Source organism: Rissa tridactyla, chromosome 3, assembly GCF_028500815.1.
Source record: "Rissa tridactyla isolate bRisTri1 chromosome 3, bRisTri1.patW.cur.20221130, whole genome shotgun sequence".
Classification (NCBI taxonomy): Eukaryota; Metazoa; Chordata; class Aves; order Charadriiformes; family Laridae; genus Rissa; species Rissa tridactyla.
The window spans coordinates 65,155,366-65,175,931 of record NC_071468.1 but is presented as its reverse complement, the minus strand read 5'-3'; the positions used below and the strand labels follow the sequence as shown (position 1 = coordinate 65,175,931).

At 38.9% G+C, this 20,566-nt stretch overlaps 1 protein-coding gene across 10 annotated transcripts in view; it reads left to right on the top strand.

The window, feature by feature from the left end:
- EYA4 (EYA transcriptional coactivator and phosphatase 4) overlaps positions 1-20,566 on the top strand; it is a 154,719-nt gene that overhangs the window by 108,838 nt on the left and 25,315 nt on the right. For 7 of the 10 annotated variants that reach the window (XM_054195171.1, XM_054195179.1, XM_054195172.1 and 4 more), the window contains 7 exons: positions 2,282-2,374; positions 8,229-8,295; positions 10,225-10,367; positions 10,506-10,649; positions 11,655-11,734; positions 12,115-12,295; positions 19,675-19,811. In XM_054195171.1, coding sequence (XP_054051146.1) covers positions 2,282-2,374; positions 8,229-8,295; positions 10,225-10,367; positions 10,506-10,649; positions 11,655-11,734; positions 12,115-12,295; positions 19,675-19,811 — 845 coding nt within the window. The remainder of the gene's footprint in view (positions 1-2,281; positions 2,375-8,228; positions 8,296-10,224; positions 10,368-10,505; positions 10,650-11,654; positions 11,735-12,114; positions 12,296-19,674; positions 19,812-20,566) is intronic. The other 3 variants (XM_054195175.1, XM_054195177.1, XM_054195176.1) reach the window with 2 other exon arrangements.

Here is a 20,566-nt window from a genome sequence, read left to right as displayed (position 1 = left end):
ATTGAGAGGCCTGAGGTTCAGTGGAGGCAATGGTTTTGTGACAGATGACCCTTACGCTTTTTCTTGATGTATATTTTATTGATCTAACAAAAATAAAATCACATCTTTCTCATCTAAATAGAGAAATGGGAATGGTTGATTACTCTTATGAATTACTTTGTTAATTTTTTTGTAATATTTGTCACAGCTTTTTTTTAAAAAAATCAGAAGATAATAGCCTGCAAAATGACAAGGGGTGCACAACAGCTTGAAAAAAATGTGGCTAAAATTCTTCCCTGATGATTTCATATTGAATTAATATCCTGCTGTTTGCAGGGAGAATATATGGGTGTGGCAGTTTTATTAAAGAGAAACGATAATGAAAAGAAGTCTACATTTAAAAGACACGCATTCAAATATTTTTTAATTATTTTTTAATCTCGCACCGTAAATGGAAAGACACAACGGTGTAGCTTGTCGAAGAAAGTGCTGCTTGGTTTCCTTAGCATTGGAGCACCGAGGGCGCTCTCCCGGTCACAGAGACAAAGACATCCCGATTTCTCAAATGTCCCCTGCTTGACAGGAGTCCCTTTGAATTCAGCATAGGTCGCTTGTGCAATTGTAGACATCAGCAGCACCCCATGTGACTTACCAAAGTAAGACGCCTTAGGCAGTGTGACTGGAAGCGGGGTGTGATGTCGCAGGAGAGGTGACCCGCGCAGGGCCTGCCACAGGCGGCCGTACTGATAGCCGTGCAGCTGCCGGTGAGCTCCTCGTGCTGCTCACGGACACAGGGAGGAGCAGCAGTACGGTTCTGTGGGTGATGTTTCCCGTGAGAAAACCAAACCCTTTATTTAGCTCATCCACTGCCTTTTCATCTACAGACCGTAAGCGGCATGGTGAGGGCAGCTCAGGCTGTATTTGGACTGAGTCGCCCTCTGGAAGTACCTCTTTCTCAACTGGACATCAAAGGAGATTATTATGCACCTAATTTATGTGCTTAAGTTAGGTGACTTGAATCTGAGCCGTAGTTTGTAAATACGTTGCCAGCTCAGAAATATGAAACTCCCCTCCTCCCCTTACTATTGCCAGTGAAGTCCACCGTGGATGCGGGGGTGTTGACAGATGAGGGCTTTGGTCAGTTTAGCTGATGGCCCTCAGAAGCGTCAGGTAACTAGCTGGCAGAAAATGCCTTTGCTTGGCATATGTTAGACCTGCTGGGGGTGCTCTGCCAGCCTAGCTGTCACAGAAAAGGCTTCTCCACGAATCCCAGACTTGGAATTTCCATACCTGGCGTCCGACCACAGTAGCGGCCCGTACAGGCCCTCATTGCCGCTTCGCTCTGCACCCTCAGGCAGCGACCGGTCCTGTGGTTGCTGATGTGTATGTGATAAATGCTCTCACACACGCACACCTAACTGACCTTCGCAAAGCAGTTGTGATATATGTCGACGGTTTCTACGTTTGCCAGCCAAATATCTAATAAAAGCTGCAGTGTATTCTGCGCTGCTGTTTCCTACCACATCGATTAGAAGGGTGATTCCCAAACTCCATTACAAAAGTCCATGCGAGATGGTCTGTTCAGGTAACGTATTAAAGTATAAAATCTAGATTGCCTCTGTGGTGCTTTCAGTTATAGCTTGGATGGTAAGAGCGCATGATGATCTGTAAGAAATAATTTGAGTTCAGAGTGGACCCAAATGTATGGTAGCCTCTGAGTTAGAAGCTGATTTGTCGTGGCTGTCGTTTGTGTCCTAATCTAGTTCTTTTGCTTTTTTTTCTTTTAAACGTCTCTCTTCATTTATGGAAAATTGCTTGCTGGTGACCTAGCTCAAAAAGCCCCCCACAGACTCTGTAAAAGGGGAAGGGGAAAGGCAGAATGCTGGCACTGTGAAAGTAATTTGCTTCTGTATGAGCATGAAACCATATTATTATTATTGTTTCACTTGTCAGGCAAAACTATTTTTGTTATGTGCTACATCCCTTGACAGCTAATGTTTCCTTCCTCTCTGCTACTCTTAGGGAATTGTTAGAATCAATTAGATTTAGGTTGAAATCTCCCCAGAAGATATTCCAGTTGCTAAAACCAATAGATGGAGGATTGCACAGATAAAAAGCTATGTAGATGCATGACGATTCCAGACGGAGCAAGTGTTTATTGTCTCAATACGGTGGTAGAGCGAAGGTAGAAGCTGTTGCACCGCATGCTTGTTCTAGCTGGACTACCCCTAGTGAGACTGGCATGAAGACTCCAGTGTAAATTTAGAAGTAAACTCTCATGTCTACTTATTCTTCTATGTAGTGTCTCTTCTTGCAGTCAAAACAGAGCCCATGAACAGCAGTGAAACAACAACAACAACTGGAGATGGATCGCTTGACACTTTTACTGGGTCAGGTAAAGCCATAATAAGATCACGTATTGTTAGATGCACATTAACGTAGCATTTAATAGCTTTCACTAACAAACATTGCACTGCATGGAAGCAATCTTTAAAAAACTGCAATAAAGTAACATTTTAATACATAATAATAACAATAGCTTTTTCATTTTTGTAAATTAAAATCTACAATTTTCATGAGCTATGATCCTAAAGAAGCTTTAATGATGCCTAAAATGATTAGTGTATGCAAAAATCTTAGAGTAATAATGTTTTATTATACTGTAGATTTTTCTCAGTCGTGTAGGATCTTAGGCAGAAAAAAATGGATTGTGATGGTAACAGCCATTCTAATATGTAAAATTTAAAATCTTGAGGGTTATATTTCAGTGCTAATCTTTTTATTCCTGAGAGCAATGTGTTAGTTTTAACCGTGACCAGATGCCATAAGCTACTTTATTTTCATGAAAATGAAGTCTGTATTTTAGTTACTGTTCTTCTGTCTACTTCTAGAAGAAGTAACTATTCTGTTACTACTTCTTAAAAAATTCAAACAAACAGCAATTTTTAAGTAGATTCCTATAAATTATTAAAAGGTGATGAACCATGGAAAAGTACAGATTATCTGCCTTCTAATCATTAAGCTGAATCCTGCTAATAATCATATTAACAAGGAGAGGAGAGAGAATAAATTTTGCGTCTGAAAATACCAGTTCAGTGATGGCCTGACTGAAATGTCTCTGAATCGCCACTCCACATTGATAGTACTATTACTTTGGTAGACTTAGGTAGTTAAGCCCTATTTAAAATATTTTGGAAATCACAATGTTTGAGTGGAATGAAAATGTTTTAAAAATTGAGCTTATGTTTCTGGAATTGTTTTTTAGGCATCAGTAAATGCAAATATCCTCTGAAGCCGGTTATTCAGAAAAGTATTTATAACAAATGTAGTGCCTGAAGAAAAGGTCTCTTGTGAGATGTAAAGCAAGTGTATAACATTTCTAATTAGAAAAAAATGAAAACATTGCCCTCGTTATGATTATAATGAAAGGAACACCATCAACTTAAAGTCTAACAAGTTCCATAAGAAAAAGTAATGGTCTTGGCTAAAAAGTAGCTTTTCTTTTTTAACTCAGTTGTTATTCTATCCTAAAATTGTGTTAGTAATGACTACGTGTTATAAAACGTCCAACCATATATATGATTTTGTCATTGCTGGTGAAATTTCATCAGGTTCTGCCATGTATTTAAGACATCTGAGTTGGATTCTATGTGTAAAAGATGTCTAAGGCAATATTTTCATGAAGGGGTGCCAAAAATTGCAGCCTCCGGTTCTGATTTAGGTAGCTAAGTAACACCTTGATTTCCCCAGGTGCCACTTACCCGTTAGCTTCCACTGACTTCAAAAGAAATGTTGCCATCTCCACACTTGGCAGATTTGGAAACAATTGGTGCCTCCAAAAAAAAGGCAGGAATTTGAGCCTTACACAATAATTTTTGTCTGTTAGCCACCTGCAAACTCAAAAGAAATACAAACCTGATTCTCAGTTTAGGCCACAAATTCAAGTATTAAATGAGTGTGGTCATTCATGGTGGGAAATCAATAGTCTGCCTGTCTGGGTGACGTGCAGTCTTCATCATCAGAGCAAGACACAGAGCTGCCTTGATAATGCACTGAGCCTTCCATAAAGAGTAAATCCGTTACTTTCACACTTGCCTTTTACTGGCACTTGCAAACTGGACAATTTGTTTGGCTCGCTTTTGTGGAAGAAGTGCTAAAGGACAATAAAAACTCACCAAAAAATTATTTCTCTGACTTTTTAACCTAACTGGTTATTTGGGAAGTTTAATGGGTTGCCAAAGACAATAAATACTGACTAGTAGAAAGATGTCATTTCAGACAAACCAGCTGCAATTGAAAATAATGCATAACAAAGCCGAACACTGAACCGTTTGGTTTTTCCTAATAATCAGTTACATAGGTGTGTTATCCCCAACTGTGACAAGGTGATAATGCTAGTACTTTCCCACAGCTTTCAGAGCACCTGTGAGCTCATTTCGTGAGGATACCTAGACATGCAGGCCACTAGCAAGGATATCACCTATTCTGTCTTATACAAGAATAGGTCAGAAGGACTCAAGCATCCTTTGTTGAGTAGGGAAGAATTTAGATATGTTATTGAATATTTTATGAAATGAGACATGGGTGAAAAGAGAACTCCTGGTGCTGAGACCCATTGGAGAGTCTGCCATGCAGAAACCCTCTCCTTCAAATATTCCACCCATTAAAATTGATTTCCGTGCTCCAAGGGCAATCAAAACCTGTGGCATGTGCTGGAGCTGAGCAGAAGGCTGAGCAAGCCCTGTGGGATGTAAGGTAGCCAGCTCTGTCCCTAATAACCAGCTGTAACACAGAAAGTGATGGTCAGACACAGGAGAGACAGATTAGGCTTCACAGAGAACTTTGACGAACCCCAATCTTTGATTGAGAAGTTGAAAAATAAAGCACGTAGATCTCTTGAATGTAGAGTGACAGTTGCCACAGTGGCCTTGCCCAGGCCATTGGGCAAGCTCCTGCTCAGGGATGCAGCTCACGTGTTGCAGCTCATGCTCAGGGCTACGGTTCCTCCATCCTGCAGACCTGCCCGTGGGAGAAACTGTGTGCCTCTCAGCAAGGGTTAGCCAGGTGGAGAGTCACATTGCGCACCCCTCTTCCTTCTCCTTTTTTCTTCAAAGGGTGACAGTTGGTAATTAATCTCGGTATAATCCATTTGAAGCTTCGTGGTCCCGCAGCAGACCCCCGTGGGGGTGGGTATTCACAGGATGTGGGGAGCTGCACAACAGCCTTGAACTGAGCATTTTCATACTCTGTGAATTTGCTGCAACTGCTGTACTGTGAGTGCATGCATTCTTGGGTTTATATGGCTTACAATACTGGATTAATTTGAGAACTGTTTAACCTTTTTAATGGAGCAGAGAGAGAGACATTTGAAGTTCTCATCATCCTTTTTACTTAGAATTTATTACACAAAAAGGATATAGAAAAGAATTTCTGAAGGCTATAAAGGCGAAGTTAGGAAACGCCACTGCTGTATAACCTACATTTGGTCCCCTTGTGTGTAGGTATTGTGATCTGTTATTTAAATGAGATCCTTTTAACCTAATGCCTTTGCACAGAATTTTCCAGATGCGTAATGAAAAAAACCCAAAATTTCAGCCTGTGTTAATATACTGAGCCCAACACATGCTATCGGAACAGTTTATGGTCATTCAAATTCTCCACAGCCACCTTGGCCAGTTGAGCTAACAGGGTAACGGGTAAGAGCTGGCTGTCAGATTCTTGTCCCCTCTGTGAATCAACGTTAGTGGGGACTAGAACATGCCCTCAGCACCGTAGTGATACTTGAGAAATCAAGGGTCTTATACCTGCCCTAAAGAGCATTCCTCAAGTAGTGAAGGCTTAGAAATATTTAAGTTTTTCAGAGAAGAAGCAGTTTTGATTTTTTTCCTTAATATAAGTAACATAAAACAGTGTTTAACACCATTTATATAAATGACTATATAAAGTGAAGCAGTTATAAAAACTGTAACAACCTGCCTCCATGATTTCGTCCATTGCTAACAGTCCTCAGAAGTAGGGTTAGGAGGCTATCCAGCAGTGAAAGTTGTTTAAGTTTGATAACCCTTAGAATTACCAATCTGATCTATGAGATACAAGCGTAGTCCAGTCCATAGTCAGTCATAATGTTCTCTTATGGTAGGTCTTATACCCTGTGTTTCTCAAACATCTCACAGTCTAAAAGATAGCGCACAAATCAAAGCCACCAGAGAAAGAGCAAAAGGAACAGACGTTTTAGTTTGAAAGGTACACAATTTACTTTGGGGGCACCTGCATGTTTTTTCTCTCTTCCCTACAACCGATAGTATCATCAGGGAAATTGGGAAAAAAAAAAATATTTTCTTGTCTGAATTTATGAAATAAGGAATATACAGAAAGAATAAAAAAGCAGGCAGGACACTTTTTGCTGAAAAACATTAACTTTTGATAGCTCAAGGGTTTTAAATGAACAGTCATTCGTTTTTTGTAGTTTTCATCAGGTGTGGTGGAACGGTAAATGTGCTTTAACCAAACTGATTAATCAAATGAGCAAATGATCAGACAAAAAGTGGAGCAGTACAGGCAAAAAAGATCTGATAAGCTGAAAATGGATCACAAAAGTTCCTTGCCCTGAGAATCACAAAGGTCACTCTGTTAGCTGTTGTTTGTCTTTAGAAAGGTCACAGGGATATGACAGGGATTACTCTTCAAGCCTTAATTAAATGAGAGCATCCTGTAGAGTTCTGTGGACTGGTTCTGTTGATATGTACAGCTATAGATCCGTCTGACTCTGGGAACAGCTGTATGCACACCTAGTGGATGACTCTGCGGATTGGGTTTAAACCACGGAAAGGCATTCTCAACGACAAAAAAAAAGAATATCCATACAAAATTAAATTCAGCAGATTTCCATCACAGACAAACCCTCAATATCTTTTCAATCAGCAACTCTTTTATGAAATCTGGTGGCACATGTTCCAACAATTATTATCCAGTTGTTCTTTATTTTCAAGCCATACTCAACTGCACATTTAAAAAAGCAGCTAATTGTTTTTCTTCTACTGTACTTTCCTTTTAAGTCGTACATGTTCTAAATGTGTTTAAACTAGCTTTAAAAATATGAAGTTCTGCGTATGTTCAAAGCAATAGATCTCAAAGACGTTAATTAGGCTTGGTTGTAGAAATAGATCATGTTTCATAAAATAGTTAGGAACCTAAACCAATTTGTCACTTATATAATTCTGAAAGTTCATTTCTCCTACCATTACGAACAACTCAGGAAGAGGGTACACTTTGAAGTACAACTATGATTGATTAGACTGAAGAAATTCCAGTGCTTCGTTGTGTACTACTTTAATCTTTTGAAAAGTGAATGAACAGCAGATGGCCTAATAAAGACACTCTGTGTTTGCCCAGTACGGATTTGCTCTGAAGGGATTGGTTCAACACTTTAGAGTACATATATTTGGAATACATCTGTCTTAGTCAAGACAGATGGCTAAAGGAAAGAGAAACTTCCAAACGCTTGGAATTAATCCAGCGTGAGCACCGCTTCTGAATGAAATTTTAATGGGATATGACTATTGTTCTGTCAGCTTGCTTGGAAGAATGCGGCTGTGAGTAGTAGAGACATACACAATTTTGATGGCTACTGGACAGGACTGTTTATGCTTACTTTGGAAATAGAAACATTGCTGTTAGTGGCTATGTTCTAATTGGCCTGTTGTTAAAGAGTGGTATTCGTTTTCTAGTAGTCAGTCTGGTATCTTCCATCACCTAAGCTGACAAAAATTAACTGCACCCACATAAAACGTATTTTTCCTACACAGTATTAAAATTAAACTTGTTAAGATGAGACTTTCAAAGTATTTGCATGTTATTGCAATCCTGTGCAATACCATACATTAAATCACAAGATTCTTTTTAACTACCAATTTTAATACAACTTGCAAATTTGAAAGATCTATGTTGTGTGGATCACAGATAATGTGTGAAATCTATGCCTCTGCGATATACTTAGAAACACGTCAGTCAAGCTAAAAAAGCACAACACACCCATACCAACTAAAGAGTTCTGTACAACGATGAACGATCTGGGAGTTTTTTAATTTTTATATTAATATGTCGCAGTTCAGGTGCCCATCTACTTTGCTGAAAAGCTGTCCGTTCCAATCAGCTTCTCTGCTAATGTTGCTTCCTTAGTATTCAGACTGTTTGGCTGCATTGGTCTCATGATGATTCTAACTGCTCTACTCTTGTTTTCTGTTTTGCAGTAATAACAAGTAGTGGCTACAGCCCAAGATCAGCGCACCAGTACTCTCCGCAGCTATATCCCTCCAAGTTAGTGTCTGCACCTCTTCTAGTCTGTTATAGGGAATTGACCTTGGCTGTAGGCAATTCTGTGGTTTGTTGCAAACAAGGGTTCATCAGCAGAAGAAGCAGAGAGAAAGGAAAATACTTAAGCCTCAGCACTGACTCCATTCTAGCGCGCTCTCCAACTTTTTTTTCCGTATGTGGCTGCAGAGTAAGATCCTGTTCTGTGCAGTATTGCTGCACAACAAATACCCTTGAATATCTGCACGCAACAGAAGGAAAAAATTCGACTATTAAGTTCTCAGACATCAGCACCTTAACAGTGCTGGCAGTGTGTACAGACATATTCTGAAGAAGACAGTTTATATTTAGAAATCACAATTGCACGTGCGAGATGCATACTGAGGGGTAACCCTGTCACAGACTCTCCCAGCACCAGCATTGCCAAACGCTTCCAAACATTCCACAGTCGTGAACCACCCTTTCCGCCTCCTTCTCCAGTATCATAAGATTTAAAAATCAAATAAATTGGATTAGCTTTTAATCTCATATTTTTATTTTTAAGCCAATGGGCGTTGTTAGGAATAGAAAATTTCTTTCACTTTTTTTTTTGAGGAAAACAGACTCTTGGGCAGTCACATGAACCCAGGAGTGGAAACTTTAGGGAAAAGCACCGAAGATGTTATATGAAACTGCTGCGGTTGGCAGGATATTAGTCTGCTTGTGTTACGATCAGCGTTGTGCACGAGAATGCTTGATTCCAGTATGCCATCTATTTGTTTCTGTGTATTTGGTACAACTACCTATGTGACTTCGATACAGAGGAAACATTGAAACTGTAGCAGCTGATTAGGCTTTTTCAAGTTTCTTTAAAAAGTTTGCATTCATATCATGATAGACAATATTTATTGATAGAGAAAGTAGGTGCCTGAACTAAGAACAGCCCTCATTCCACTTAAAACAGGTTTTGGCAAACTATATCAGATACTTTTGGCCAAATACATTACAAGGTTTAATAGAATTTTTAATCTACTATTATAATTTATTGGCATCTACATTAATGAGTAATCCTTTTCTGATAGTTACTGCTGCCAACTGTACTGAACTAATTAGAAAGAAAAAATAAAAAAAAATTAGAATCTGAAATTTGGTCATGGCTTTTAATGGCCAGGTTTCAGTTAGCGTAATTCTGCAGAGTGTGTTTATTCAACTCTTGCTCCATAAAGTCTTATTTGACTTACAAAACAATCCAAGACAAATGTTTCTCTGTATGTTTTTGCAACTCTGGAGGGCAAAAATTTTAACTTGATTTTATTCAATCTCTCTATAAAACCCCAGTATTCATAAATAAAAGACCATTTTTATTTCCATTCTATTTCCCTAGCCCATATTTTCCAAACATTTAAAGCCCATCTGGTTACCAAAGTATTGCCGTCAATATTTTTCATGCTGCTCTCAATGGGCACGATCCATCTCCCGTTGAAGCCAGAGGCTAGATGTCTGTTGAAGCACAACCATACACAGAGGACATAATGTAGTAGCTTTAACATTCACCTCTGTATTTCCTTTATTCTTCTAGTCCGAATTTCCCTCCACTGGATTAAAAAAGCATGAGGGCTTTTCTAATTTAAGCAGGCTGATCTTGGCTCGGAGGGATCAAATCCCGATAAAGCCATATGGCGGTGGCACAGTCCACCCAGAGCTGGGCGCAGTAGCTCGAGAATTAAATTGTAGTGATGGGGCAGCATCAAAATATTCACCGTGTCCTGGGGAATGTGAGCCAGAGTGGTTTTCAGCTTATTTCAGTGGGGAATGGAATAAATCCCAGAAGAGGAACAGTTGGCAGAATAATGAACTGCCTTTGGACATCTTTAAACCTTTTTTCTTTACTTTATTGCTTGAATCAACATACAAAGTATTTGTTGCCACAGTAATGCTATTTTTCCTGATATTTAGGCCCTATCCACACATTCTTTCTACACCAGCAGCTCAAACAATGTCTGCCTACGCCGGACAAACCCAGTATTCAGGAATGCAGCAACCAGCGGTCTATACAGCCTACTCACAGACAGGACAGCCGTACAGCTTACCCACTTACGGTATTTGAGCTCTTATTACTTCACCTTACGTAGAAGTTAGAGCAATGCCGACGTGACTGGTTTTTTGCTTTCTTTTTTATTTTCCCGACTGTAAGAAAATATTTTAAAGAATCGGTTGAAAATTAATTTCTTATACAGATTTGGGTGTAATGTTGCCAGGCATCAAGACGGAAAGTGGGCTCTCGCAGACCCAATCACCACTGCAGAGCGGGTGCCTCAGTTACAGCCCCGGGTTTTCCACCCCACAGCCAGGCCAAACGCCCTACTCTTACCAGATGCCAGGTGAGTAGCCACCACCATCAGGGCTCACCCCATCCCACTGCTGCCAACGTCCCCCTCTTCCCTCATATTTATGATACATTTTCCATTAATTTTTGTGAACTCCAGCAAGTACGCTTATCACGGACAACTACTTTTAGCTCTGAAATTTAAAGCTAAGTATTGTTTTCCTGTACTGGTAGGCATATATGTATTAATTTTGGTCATCTGTTAATTTAGATCTCTTCATGTAATGCAGTCCCAATTTGCACCTTCATTTTTTTTATGGGGTGAAGTCACATGGCAGGACTGGAAGCATTTGTTCTATTTGTTAAAGGACACAAGTCGCTTTTCCTTGTTTCCATGTTTCTGAGTATGACACATCTGAGTATGATACTTGTTTCTCATTGAATTAACATAATTTATTAGAATTTCTCCTTACTTCATATTTATTCTTTCATTTATTATTCAATTATTAATTCACTTATTACCCTTTGATCATTGATAACCTGTTTTATTTGGATAAATTTTAAGCTTCATATACAATGGTAAATCTTTTAAATATTACGAATTACCATATGAGTCATCCGATGTTGAAAACAAGGACATGCCTCATTACAGATCGATTAAGAACACCTGGATCATTAAAATACTTGTTGAAATTTTTTTTTTGTTTCACAAGTGAACATCCACTTAAGCATTAGGACTTAGAAATGAAGGCAAAAGGGAAAAACAATATTTGAGGAGAGGTGAGACACTGCAATAAATTGAAAAATGTTTTCTCGATCAGTGTAATGACTTACTGCCAATACCTTCCTTGCATGGTGTGAAGAGGAATGTATGCCTATATGCGTGGAAGTAGCATTTCATTTATTTTAAAGTTTCATTCCAATTTCTTATTGTTTAAACAGAAAATAAAAGTTGTGTGATCTGCTGATTCATCTGTATCTTAACATGGAATACTGTATTTAGAATTTTATTTTGATTCACGAGTAATTTCTCACAGTTAATTGTATTTTTTAATTTTAGGTTCTAGTTTTACACCATCGTCCACTATTTATGCAAACAATTCTGTTTCAAATTCTACAAATTTCAGTAGTTCACAACAGGTATGAGTATTAACATATTTGTTTGTCAATTACAAAAGGATTTCTATAACTCAAATGATGGCATGTTATTTCAATTTAGATCTGTTATGCTGAATTAGATTCACTGTGGTCCAATGCAATTTTCTGTGGAAAACAATCAAAATCCCAGTGGAAGCCGAGTTGCATCTTTTGGCACTTAAATACTTCAGCAACCTCCCTGTAGTCTTTTAGTAAATATCCTTGAATTGAAAAATGTTAAATATCCTTAAATTAAAAAAAAATCTAAACTAAACCCCCAAAACTCTTGCAAAAGTCATATGACTGCACACTTAGAAGTACTTAATGGAAAAATCACTCATTACTCTACTTAATTAAGTATTCTGCTGCATTTGCTGTTTTAGGATTATCCATCATACACAGCTTTTGGCCAAAACCAATATGCACAGTATTACTCAGCATCAACGTATGGTGCATATATGACCTCAAACAACACAGCTGATGGCACTTCATCATCATCAACCTACCAGTTACAGGACTCTCTCCCTGGCCTGACTAGTCAACCAGGTACAGAACTACATTCAGGTGAAAACAATTTTTGTATTTTATTCTGTACTTGTATAAAGACAAGATTTCCGTAGCCACCTTCTTTGAATGTTGACATTTTAAGCTCATGCCTTTCAGAAAACTTTACCATGCAAACCAGCCACAATAAGCTTTTTATTTGTTTTTTTGTTTGCTTATTTAGGAAACCTGTCTAGTTTGTTTGTTAGTTAAATAAAGCTCTAAATAAAGCAGACTGAGATGGTTGTCTGTGGAAAGAGAAGGCCTGAAAAATGTTAAAACAGTCTGGTAGGGATCTGTTAGTACTGAAAACAACCGTACGGAAACAAACCTTTAGTAAATTTTGAAACTAAAATTCAATGAGCTCTCCTGTTACTGGCAGTGGAACATTCCTATATCCACCTACATGTTCTGAAGTATTGCTATAAAGAATTTAAAACAAGGTACTGTTGTTCATTTAATTATGTCTCAATCATGCTAGCAAGAGTACATGGGTTTTATTCAAATGTATACAAGCTGTGCTTGCTAATTCATTAATTTTGGTAACTAAGGATAGAGCAATCGGTTATTAGCACAAGTCTTTTTTAAAAAATAGCATTGAAGTAGTTGAAGTTGCAAAGAAAAAGTTCTCAGGAGACATCAAGAGACTCAGTTTGCCTGCCCAACTCTGCCCCCTTGTGCACATCCCCTACAGAACAGTATTTTCTTACACAATTGTATTCCTGGGCTAGTGGCAGCTCTTCATTTTTTCTCATTATCCTTATAATCCAGTTCACAGTCATTTACCTGCCCCATTCTATATGTTCTGCAAACACAAATGTTAATATGAATTTCCTTCTTTTTTTTTTTTCCCCATGCCAGATTTCTAAGTTCCTGAACAACTCACCAATGTATTTTCCCCCACTTAATGTAAATGGGACTAAAGTAAAGTTAAGATTATGTATTTGAAATTACACATAGTATAGTGCAGAGCTACGAAGATCTTGGTGGGCGAGTTTAGGAATTTGCAGTCACAGTCAGATGAGGGTGGTAGCCTTACTGGGTGAAGAGAGCCTGCTTTTTCGTGCTCACTTTCCTATATTGTTTCTATTGTATAGGAAGTTCTTAAAGATTATGTCATATATTCATAACCTCGGAAGCCCACTAATGCTGTGTGGAGCATCTATGGGAGAGGTTATCAACTACCAGCCGTCTGGCCCAGGGCTCTTAGAGCAATCGTCTCTTCCGGGGACACGGGCTTCACTCGTGGAGCCTGGGTTGCGCCTGCCTTACCCACTGGACTAACAAATTGGGTTTTGGATTAGGTTCTGAATAGGGGGAAAATGTGCTTTAATCACAAAATCAACTCATTGCATAAATCTTCCTAATTCTCATCCTAACAACTGCAACATCTCACTGAAAAGTATAGTAGAAAAACTAATGTATTATAATAATGACTTTGTACAAAGCATGTGTAATACTGTGTAGAAAAGTATAAGCAAGGCCTCATACTTCATATAAGCTGCTTAAATTTACTAGAAACATTGGAATTTTAGTTGAACGACTTTATATTTTTCCTTGTCAAATATATTCCTCAAGTTGATCTTTAAAAGAGTGTGTGTGTGCGTATGTGCGCATACGTGCGTTTGTGGTATGGAATCGATATGGGGAGATACGCATTCCCTTAGTTTTTGATCAACATGTAAAATGTTATTCAGTAGTCTCAGAATGAAAATTTAGGAAGAAACAGCTAAGAGGTAACTTGAAATCAAGTGAAATTTCAACAGTTGCAGGACATGCATAACAGACGCAAATCATATGTGAAGTATTTGTAAAAGAGTGTGAAGAGTACTTAAAAGTCATGTTTTGATAATTGTGCATGTCCTGTGTACTTTTCCTTGTTACTTTGTTATTCCTCCATATTCTTATTTGAGAAAATCAGACAGTCTCTCCCTTGTGTATCCGTGTTTCCTAGAAATGCTGTATAAATGTATCATGTATTACAAACTCCCTTAGTATTGAATAGGATTGACAAAGAAAAAGAATCTTACGTAGCTTGAACAGGTTCAAAAAATATCGAAGGCTTCACATCTATGAAACAGTAAGGATTTTTCTTGTTTGTGGATCGTTTAAGCATATGAACTTGTTTTCCTGTTAGGTAGGTTGTGCATCTGAACTTACAAATCTGCCCACGTAGTCCTTATTTCTGCGAAGTGTTGCATCGATCACGCGACCCTCCACTGAGAGCGCAACACCCACTGTGAGAATACATGGCATGCCTTCTGTGTCACTGTAAAAATAAAATTGCATCGGTGAGGTGCAGTGTCTTGGAGATCACTTCGGATACGGTAGATCATACTGTAATCAGAACAGAATGTGCACTTGCTGTCTAACAGGCCATTATCGCTCGGTCCTTAAGACTTACTCCAACTAAATCCTAAGATTAAACACAGCAAGGCACTTCACTCTTCTGCCATGTCTGCTAGCTATTAATTCAAATAATGAATCAAAGCCTCTAGTACTCTCCCCATATACAGGATTTCTTGTTTTCGTAATAAAGCCCCATCAGATCAAGAGCTAATATCGGTCACAATTTTATTTATTGACCAAGACGGAAAATTAGATGAAAATTGAAATAGACTTTACTCTTTATGCTGCTCGTAACAAGCAATAACACATTACAAGCCAGAAAAAAAAAAAAAAGAGGTTTGTAATGTTGAAGACATCTTCTGCATGCTCTTTCTGCTAAGAATACGCAGCAAAAGTCAATCCATCAGGAGAGCATGAAAGGGCTCAAAACTTCACCCATCCCACATCGATGTAAGGCTCAGCACCTTACCTGTCCCATGGACTTCTCTTCTGTGTTTGTACTCTGCCTGCTCTACATTAAGATTTTTCAAATGCACTTGTTACCACAGAGTATCTGTGAGACAAATAGGGGCAATTCATCTCATATTGGGATGTCAGGAGAATCCTTAAGGGATTCTGCCTCAGGAGATGTGTACATTTGAGTATATTCGGTGAGTACATGAGTACTTTTAATCTAGGGTGGATAAAATTCTGTAGAGAGCCTGGGTAAAAGCTTCATGTTTCGGCATCTCACTTTCATATGTCCAGAGTTAGGTGAAGTGAATCACACGTAGGATATTATCTCCAGTTCGGTTACTGGAATGCAGCAGAGCTCGGTCTCTCATAATTTGGTACCCATAGTGAAGTTACCCTTTGGAACTTCTCCAGGAGATGGCATTAGGTCTGTATGCAGACTGTGCCCACACCTCTTTTCTCCTGCTTAAGTGGCACAACGGTGTTTTAACAGGGAGGAGGGAATGTTCACATCAAACTAGAGGTAGGAAACAATGTTTGGGATATGAAAGACCGCCTTCATTTGTAACGGTGGTGCTGTAACTCCCTGTCATCTAACTGGAGCTGCTGCACCGTCTCCACAGGCTGGAAGGCTTCATGCTGGACATGAACCAGTGTATGTGTATGAACGTCTGTGATAAAGTGGTCATTCCATGTTCTGGTTTTAACATTTTCCTCTTGCTTTATTGGATCTCTGATGCTGCTCATAGTTCCAGTGGGAGGAGGCTATGAAGTATATTTATTAGACATGTGTTGAATATTGGAAAAGCTAAAAAATTTCAAACATTGCAATAAGAATTTTGGTCTATTATGAGCTGCGTAGGAACTCATATGCATGAAGGAATTCTTCACGAGGGTAAGGTTTTCAGTACTCTTTGGTACTAGAATTTCTCACATTCTTTCATGTTAAATGCTGAATTTTTAATAAGTTTTCCGTTTATCAGGATTGACCTAATTTCTAAAGCAAATGGAGGAAAAGAAAATGCAGTTGCTCCTTTACCAACAGCCTGCTGTTAGTAAAAAGCAAATCAAGTAATTAAGCCTACAGTTGTTCAAAAAAACATGCTCTACTGACTTCTGCAGTTCTAAAATAGATGCATACCTTGCATTCAAGTTAGAGACAGCTGCTTATTCTGATTTAGAGATTAGTGTAATGAAATAAAGTTGGCTTTAAATATCCAGAAGTTACAAGGTACAGTGATTAGTTACAGTACCGATTAACAGATAATTATGCAATCATGTACAGCGCTGACCCAAGCAGAAGCCTGGAGCAACTGGTAATGGCTAATGCTAAATGAAAATTGAAGTTATTTACTTCAGTTGTTGGATACTTTCTGAGAAGATTTATAACAGGTTTTTTGGGGCGGGTTTTTTTGGTAGATTAGAGTAAACACAGTCATTGAGAACAGATGTTTTAATAAATTAGTATAGAAATGTGTCTTGATTGTGTTGTAAAATTTTGAAATGTTATAAATATGAAAACTTTTGTGGTAAGAATGGGAATATTCATCTTTACTTATTTAATTTTTGCCTTTTCATTTCTGGGGTTTTCTTTTGGGATATTTTTTCCACTCGGTCACAAAAATCAAGGAAATTATATTTTTGTACTGAAGTCTTGCACACTCACAACTTCTTTTGAAGCCAGTGTAGATTTTTGCTGCATTAGGATTCTGGCTATGAAGCATCTTTTTGTACATTTGTACATTTACCAAAGTATATTTTGCTGTTCTTCTTATGGGGAAAGAACTAAGAAAATATGACCTTATTGATTGCTGCACTGCCTGCGGTGTCCTTACTGACATCAACACCATGCTGGGAATAGAAATGATTAGTCAACAAGAACTCTCTCTCCGTTCTGAAGGGACAGAGTAAAAACAGCATAGGAACGTTATTCATTAGATATTAGTATTGCTGCTCCATTTTTCCATCATTTCTTGGCAAATAAGAGTTTTAGCTGAAAGAGAAACTACTATAGAATGCATATGATCCTTATCCAAATCAGGACAGACCTATCCAAAATGGTATCTGGAATAAATTCTCAAATTGCAGTTCTGGAAATCTCTTCTTAGCTGCTGCCGGAAAGTTTGGCTCTGTTCTGCGTATGCAGAGAAGCACATTGGTTTTGTGACATTGAAGTAGTCACCACCTAGTTTGAGAAAAAAATGGCAGTATCTTCTTCCAGGCAGCAGCAGAATAATTTGAGTACTTTCCCAGGAAGTGAGAGAGGCAGATTTTATTTCCTTCTTTTTCATGGAGGATTCATCACCTTCTATTTGGTGGTACAGGGATGTGGATTCTGCATTGTGAAAATATGTCTTTTTACTTCATATATATATCAGTCATTCAGTCAAATAAACCCGTGTGCCTTGGAGGAGGCAGTAGAACGTAGATATGTCCTTCTCCAGGCAAACGTCCTAACCAATAGGCTTGGAAACTAACTTTCTTCTTGTTCTCCCCTTTCCTTGAATCTTGAATTCTTTCCTCACAATGTCTAGAGCTCCTATTCAGGAATGTGACATTATGGGCTTAAATCTTATTCTTCCAAGAAATACAACAGTATTTTTCCAGTCAAGATGTATAAATATATCTTCCCAGTGTATTTATTTTAACAATCTTCCGTATGTCGTTCACTGGAAGGTATAAATAAGTGATGGAAGAGATTAAGAATTTAACTATTGTGTTACATGACGCATAGACTCTTAATTGAGACTGCAGTTTCTATCTTCTTCTGTTAGATCTCTTAGATCCTGTTAGACTAGATTTGTTTTCTTCTTTGTTGTGGAGGGAGAATGAGGTGAATGACTCATGGAAGATCACAGAAACATTCGATCATTCACATTGGAAAAGACCTCTGCGGGTCTTTTCGTCCAACCTATCATGGACGAGCCAACTTAGATCATGCTGCTTAGCACTGAATTTTGAGTATCTCCAAGGACGGAGAATGCACAGCCTCTCTGGGAACCTGTCCCAGAGCCTGACCACTCTCACAGTGAAGGATTTTTATCTTTTATTTAACAGGAATATCCCTTGCTGTGATTGCTGTCTGTTGCTTCTTGTCCTTACTCTGTATACCTCTGTGAAGAGTCACTCAGCCTTTCCTCCTATGTGCTCAGCCCCTTAACTGTCTTGGTGACTCTCACCTGGACTAAATCCAGTTTGTCAAAGTCTCGTGTGTTTGGGGGCCCAACACCAGACATTTTTCCAGACATGGTCTTGCAAGTTCATAACAGAGCAGGAACAACACTCTCCTTGATCAGCTGGCCAGTTTCTGTGTTACCTGGTGGACTTTGGTGACTTTAGTGATGCTCCTTTGTAAAAATGAATAATGTTCAGATTCCAGCCCAAAATCAGATACATCATAGGTGATTCTTGCAAAATGTTTGTACCAAGTGTTATTTTCTTCTGCAGCTGTGCCATCATGAGCACTTTTAACAAATATTACCAAAGTGGCCCAGAAACACACAATTACTTGCAGCACAAGGACTCTCTTGAATCAAACTCTGTAGTAAATGTCAGATCTAAGCTGTACCCTTTCATTCTTTTCACGGAGAAAAATCAAATCATTAATCGGATAGATGATGAAGGAGGGTTTATGTCATTTAGCACTCAGGAACCTAGCCAAACTGCATTTATTGCTAACGATTTTAAAGGGACACTGGAGGTACTGTGTTATGAAGAATAGGATATTTTCTCAGTACTTTGTATTGGGAAGTTCCACGCCATCCTTCCTGGAGATACCTTCTTCACTCTTACGTAGCTACTCGTTTGTGATCACCTCTAAAGTCCTTTGTTACCAGCAGAGGCAAAGTAGATTAAATGGATAAGTCAGGGATAGGCCTGAGTGTTAAGAACAACTCTGCCATGCCAGATCAAAGGTCCTTCTAGCACACCTTCTGTCTGACAAAGATGGTCAGAATACAAGTATGACTTCACTGTCTTTCTAGTCATAATTGGAATATTGCATTTAACGTTATGACTTTCCTCTGACAATTTATGGGCAGAGGTAAGGTTAAAAAAAAAAAAAAAGTGAACTCTACTAAAGAGCAGGTGACCTAGGAGGAGGAGGAGATGAAGCAGGAAGCTGACCGGCTCTCCTGGTGCGTGGATGAGTGCCAAAGGGTGTTCTGGTAAAAGTAATGCAGGACTTGGAAATAAGTCTAGCTGAACTCCAAACATGGGAAATTAACTAAAAGACACGTAATGATTTGAGAAGTCATTAGCATGACTTCTAAAATACATCTTCCTTGGATATATCAATGTTTTGCATATGCTCATGTGTGTTTGGATATATATGGCTGCACATGTGTATGTGTCATTTAATTTTTCTCTTATTCTGCTAAGGTTTATAATGTTTCCTTGGTAAAGTCAAAAGTGTATGTGGCATCTGCAGATTCCATCTACAGAAGACAAACCACGTTATCACTCATTTTATACAACTTTTTTAGGGGCATCTTGTGGTTGAGTTTGCATAGAGACATGTCTAGCTATGAGGAAGAAAAAAAAACTTTTTTTCTTTAAAAATCCATCACTAATTTTGCCATGAATGGTTGACTTTACAGGGGAGTTTGACACAGTGCAGAGCCCCTCCACACCAATCAAAGATCTTGATGAGAGAACATGTAGGAGTTCTGGGTCAAAGTCTCGGGGTAGAGGGCGGAAGAATAATCCATCACCCCCTCCGGACAGTGACTTGGAGGTATGCCTGCAGTAATTGATGAATGGTAATGTGAAGGTTTCTTCTGATGAAAAGTAAATTCTGAAAACTACAGCTGTGGAAATAGCTTAAAGCATTTTAGAAAACGTCATAGACTTGGTCTCACTAACTGAATATAACAGATATTAGTTGCTATTTAACATACGTGTACAACGAGACATTTCTGTATGACAAAATTAGGCAGAATAGGAAATCTTAAATATATTGCTCAGCTTAACTACATGTATTTATGAATATGGTGTAAATATGCGGGATCATCTGGCCATAGCCTTTCAAATAGTTATGCCCAGGTCTGTCCTTGTGCTTATAAGTAATGTCAGTGGATTTCAATGAGGCAGCTTACATCAGTGAAGTTATGGTGGTGCTTAAGTATGTGCAAGATCAGTGCCTTAGTGAAGAAATATATCTGCCTAATATATGGGGTGATGATTTAAAACACAGGTGATCTCTTAGCAACGGAGTAATTATAGTCTTAGTACTCCCGTGTTAGCAGTGCGCTGCCTTGCAGTGACAAGGAGGAGGAGGAGAAGGAAGCGGAGTGCCTGGGTGTGTGTGAAACACTCCAGCTCTGGCATCAGGGGAACGTGCTACCCGCTGGTGCTGTGTGTCCCCTGCTGCCACCAGACCGGCACCAGGAGCGAGCAGCCCTGGCCATCCCCACTGCTCTGCCATCACTGACCAGCTCTGGGGACAGCAGAAGACAAGACTGTTGCTGGGACTTGGCTGGCCACACAATT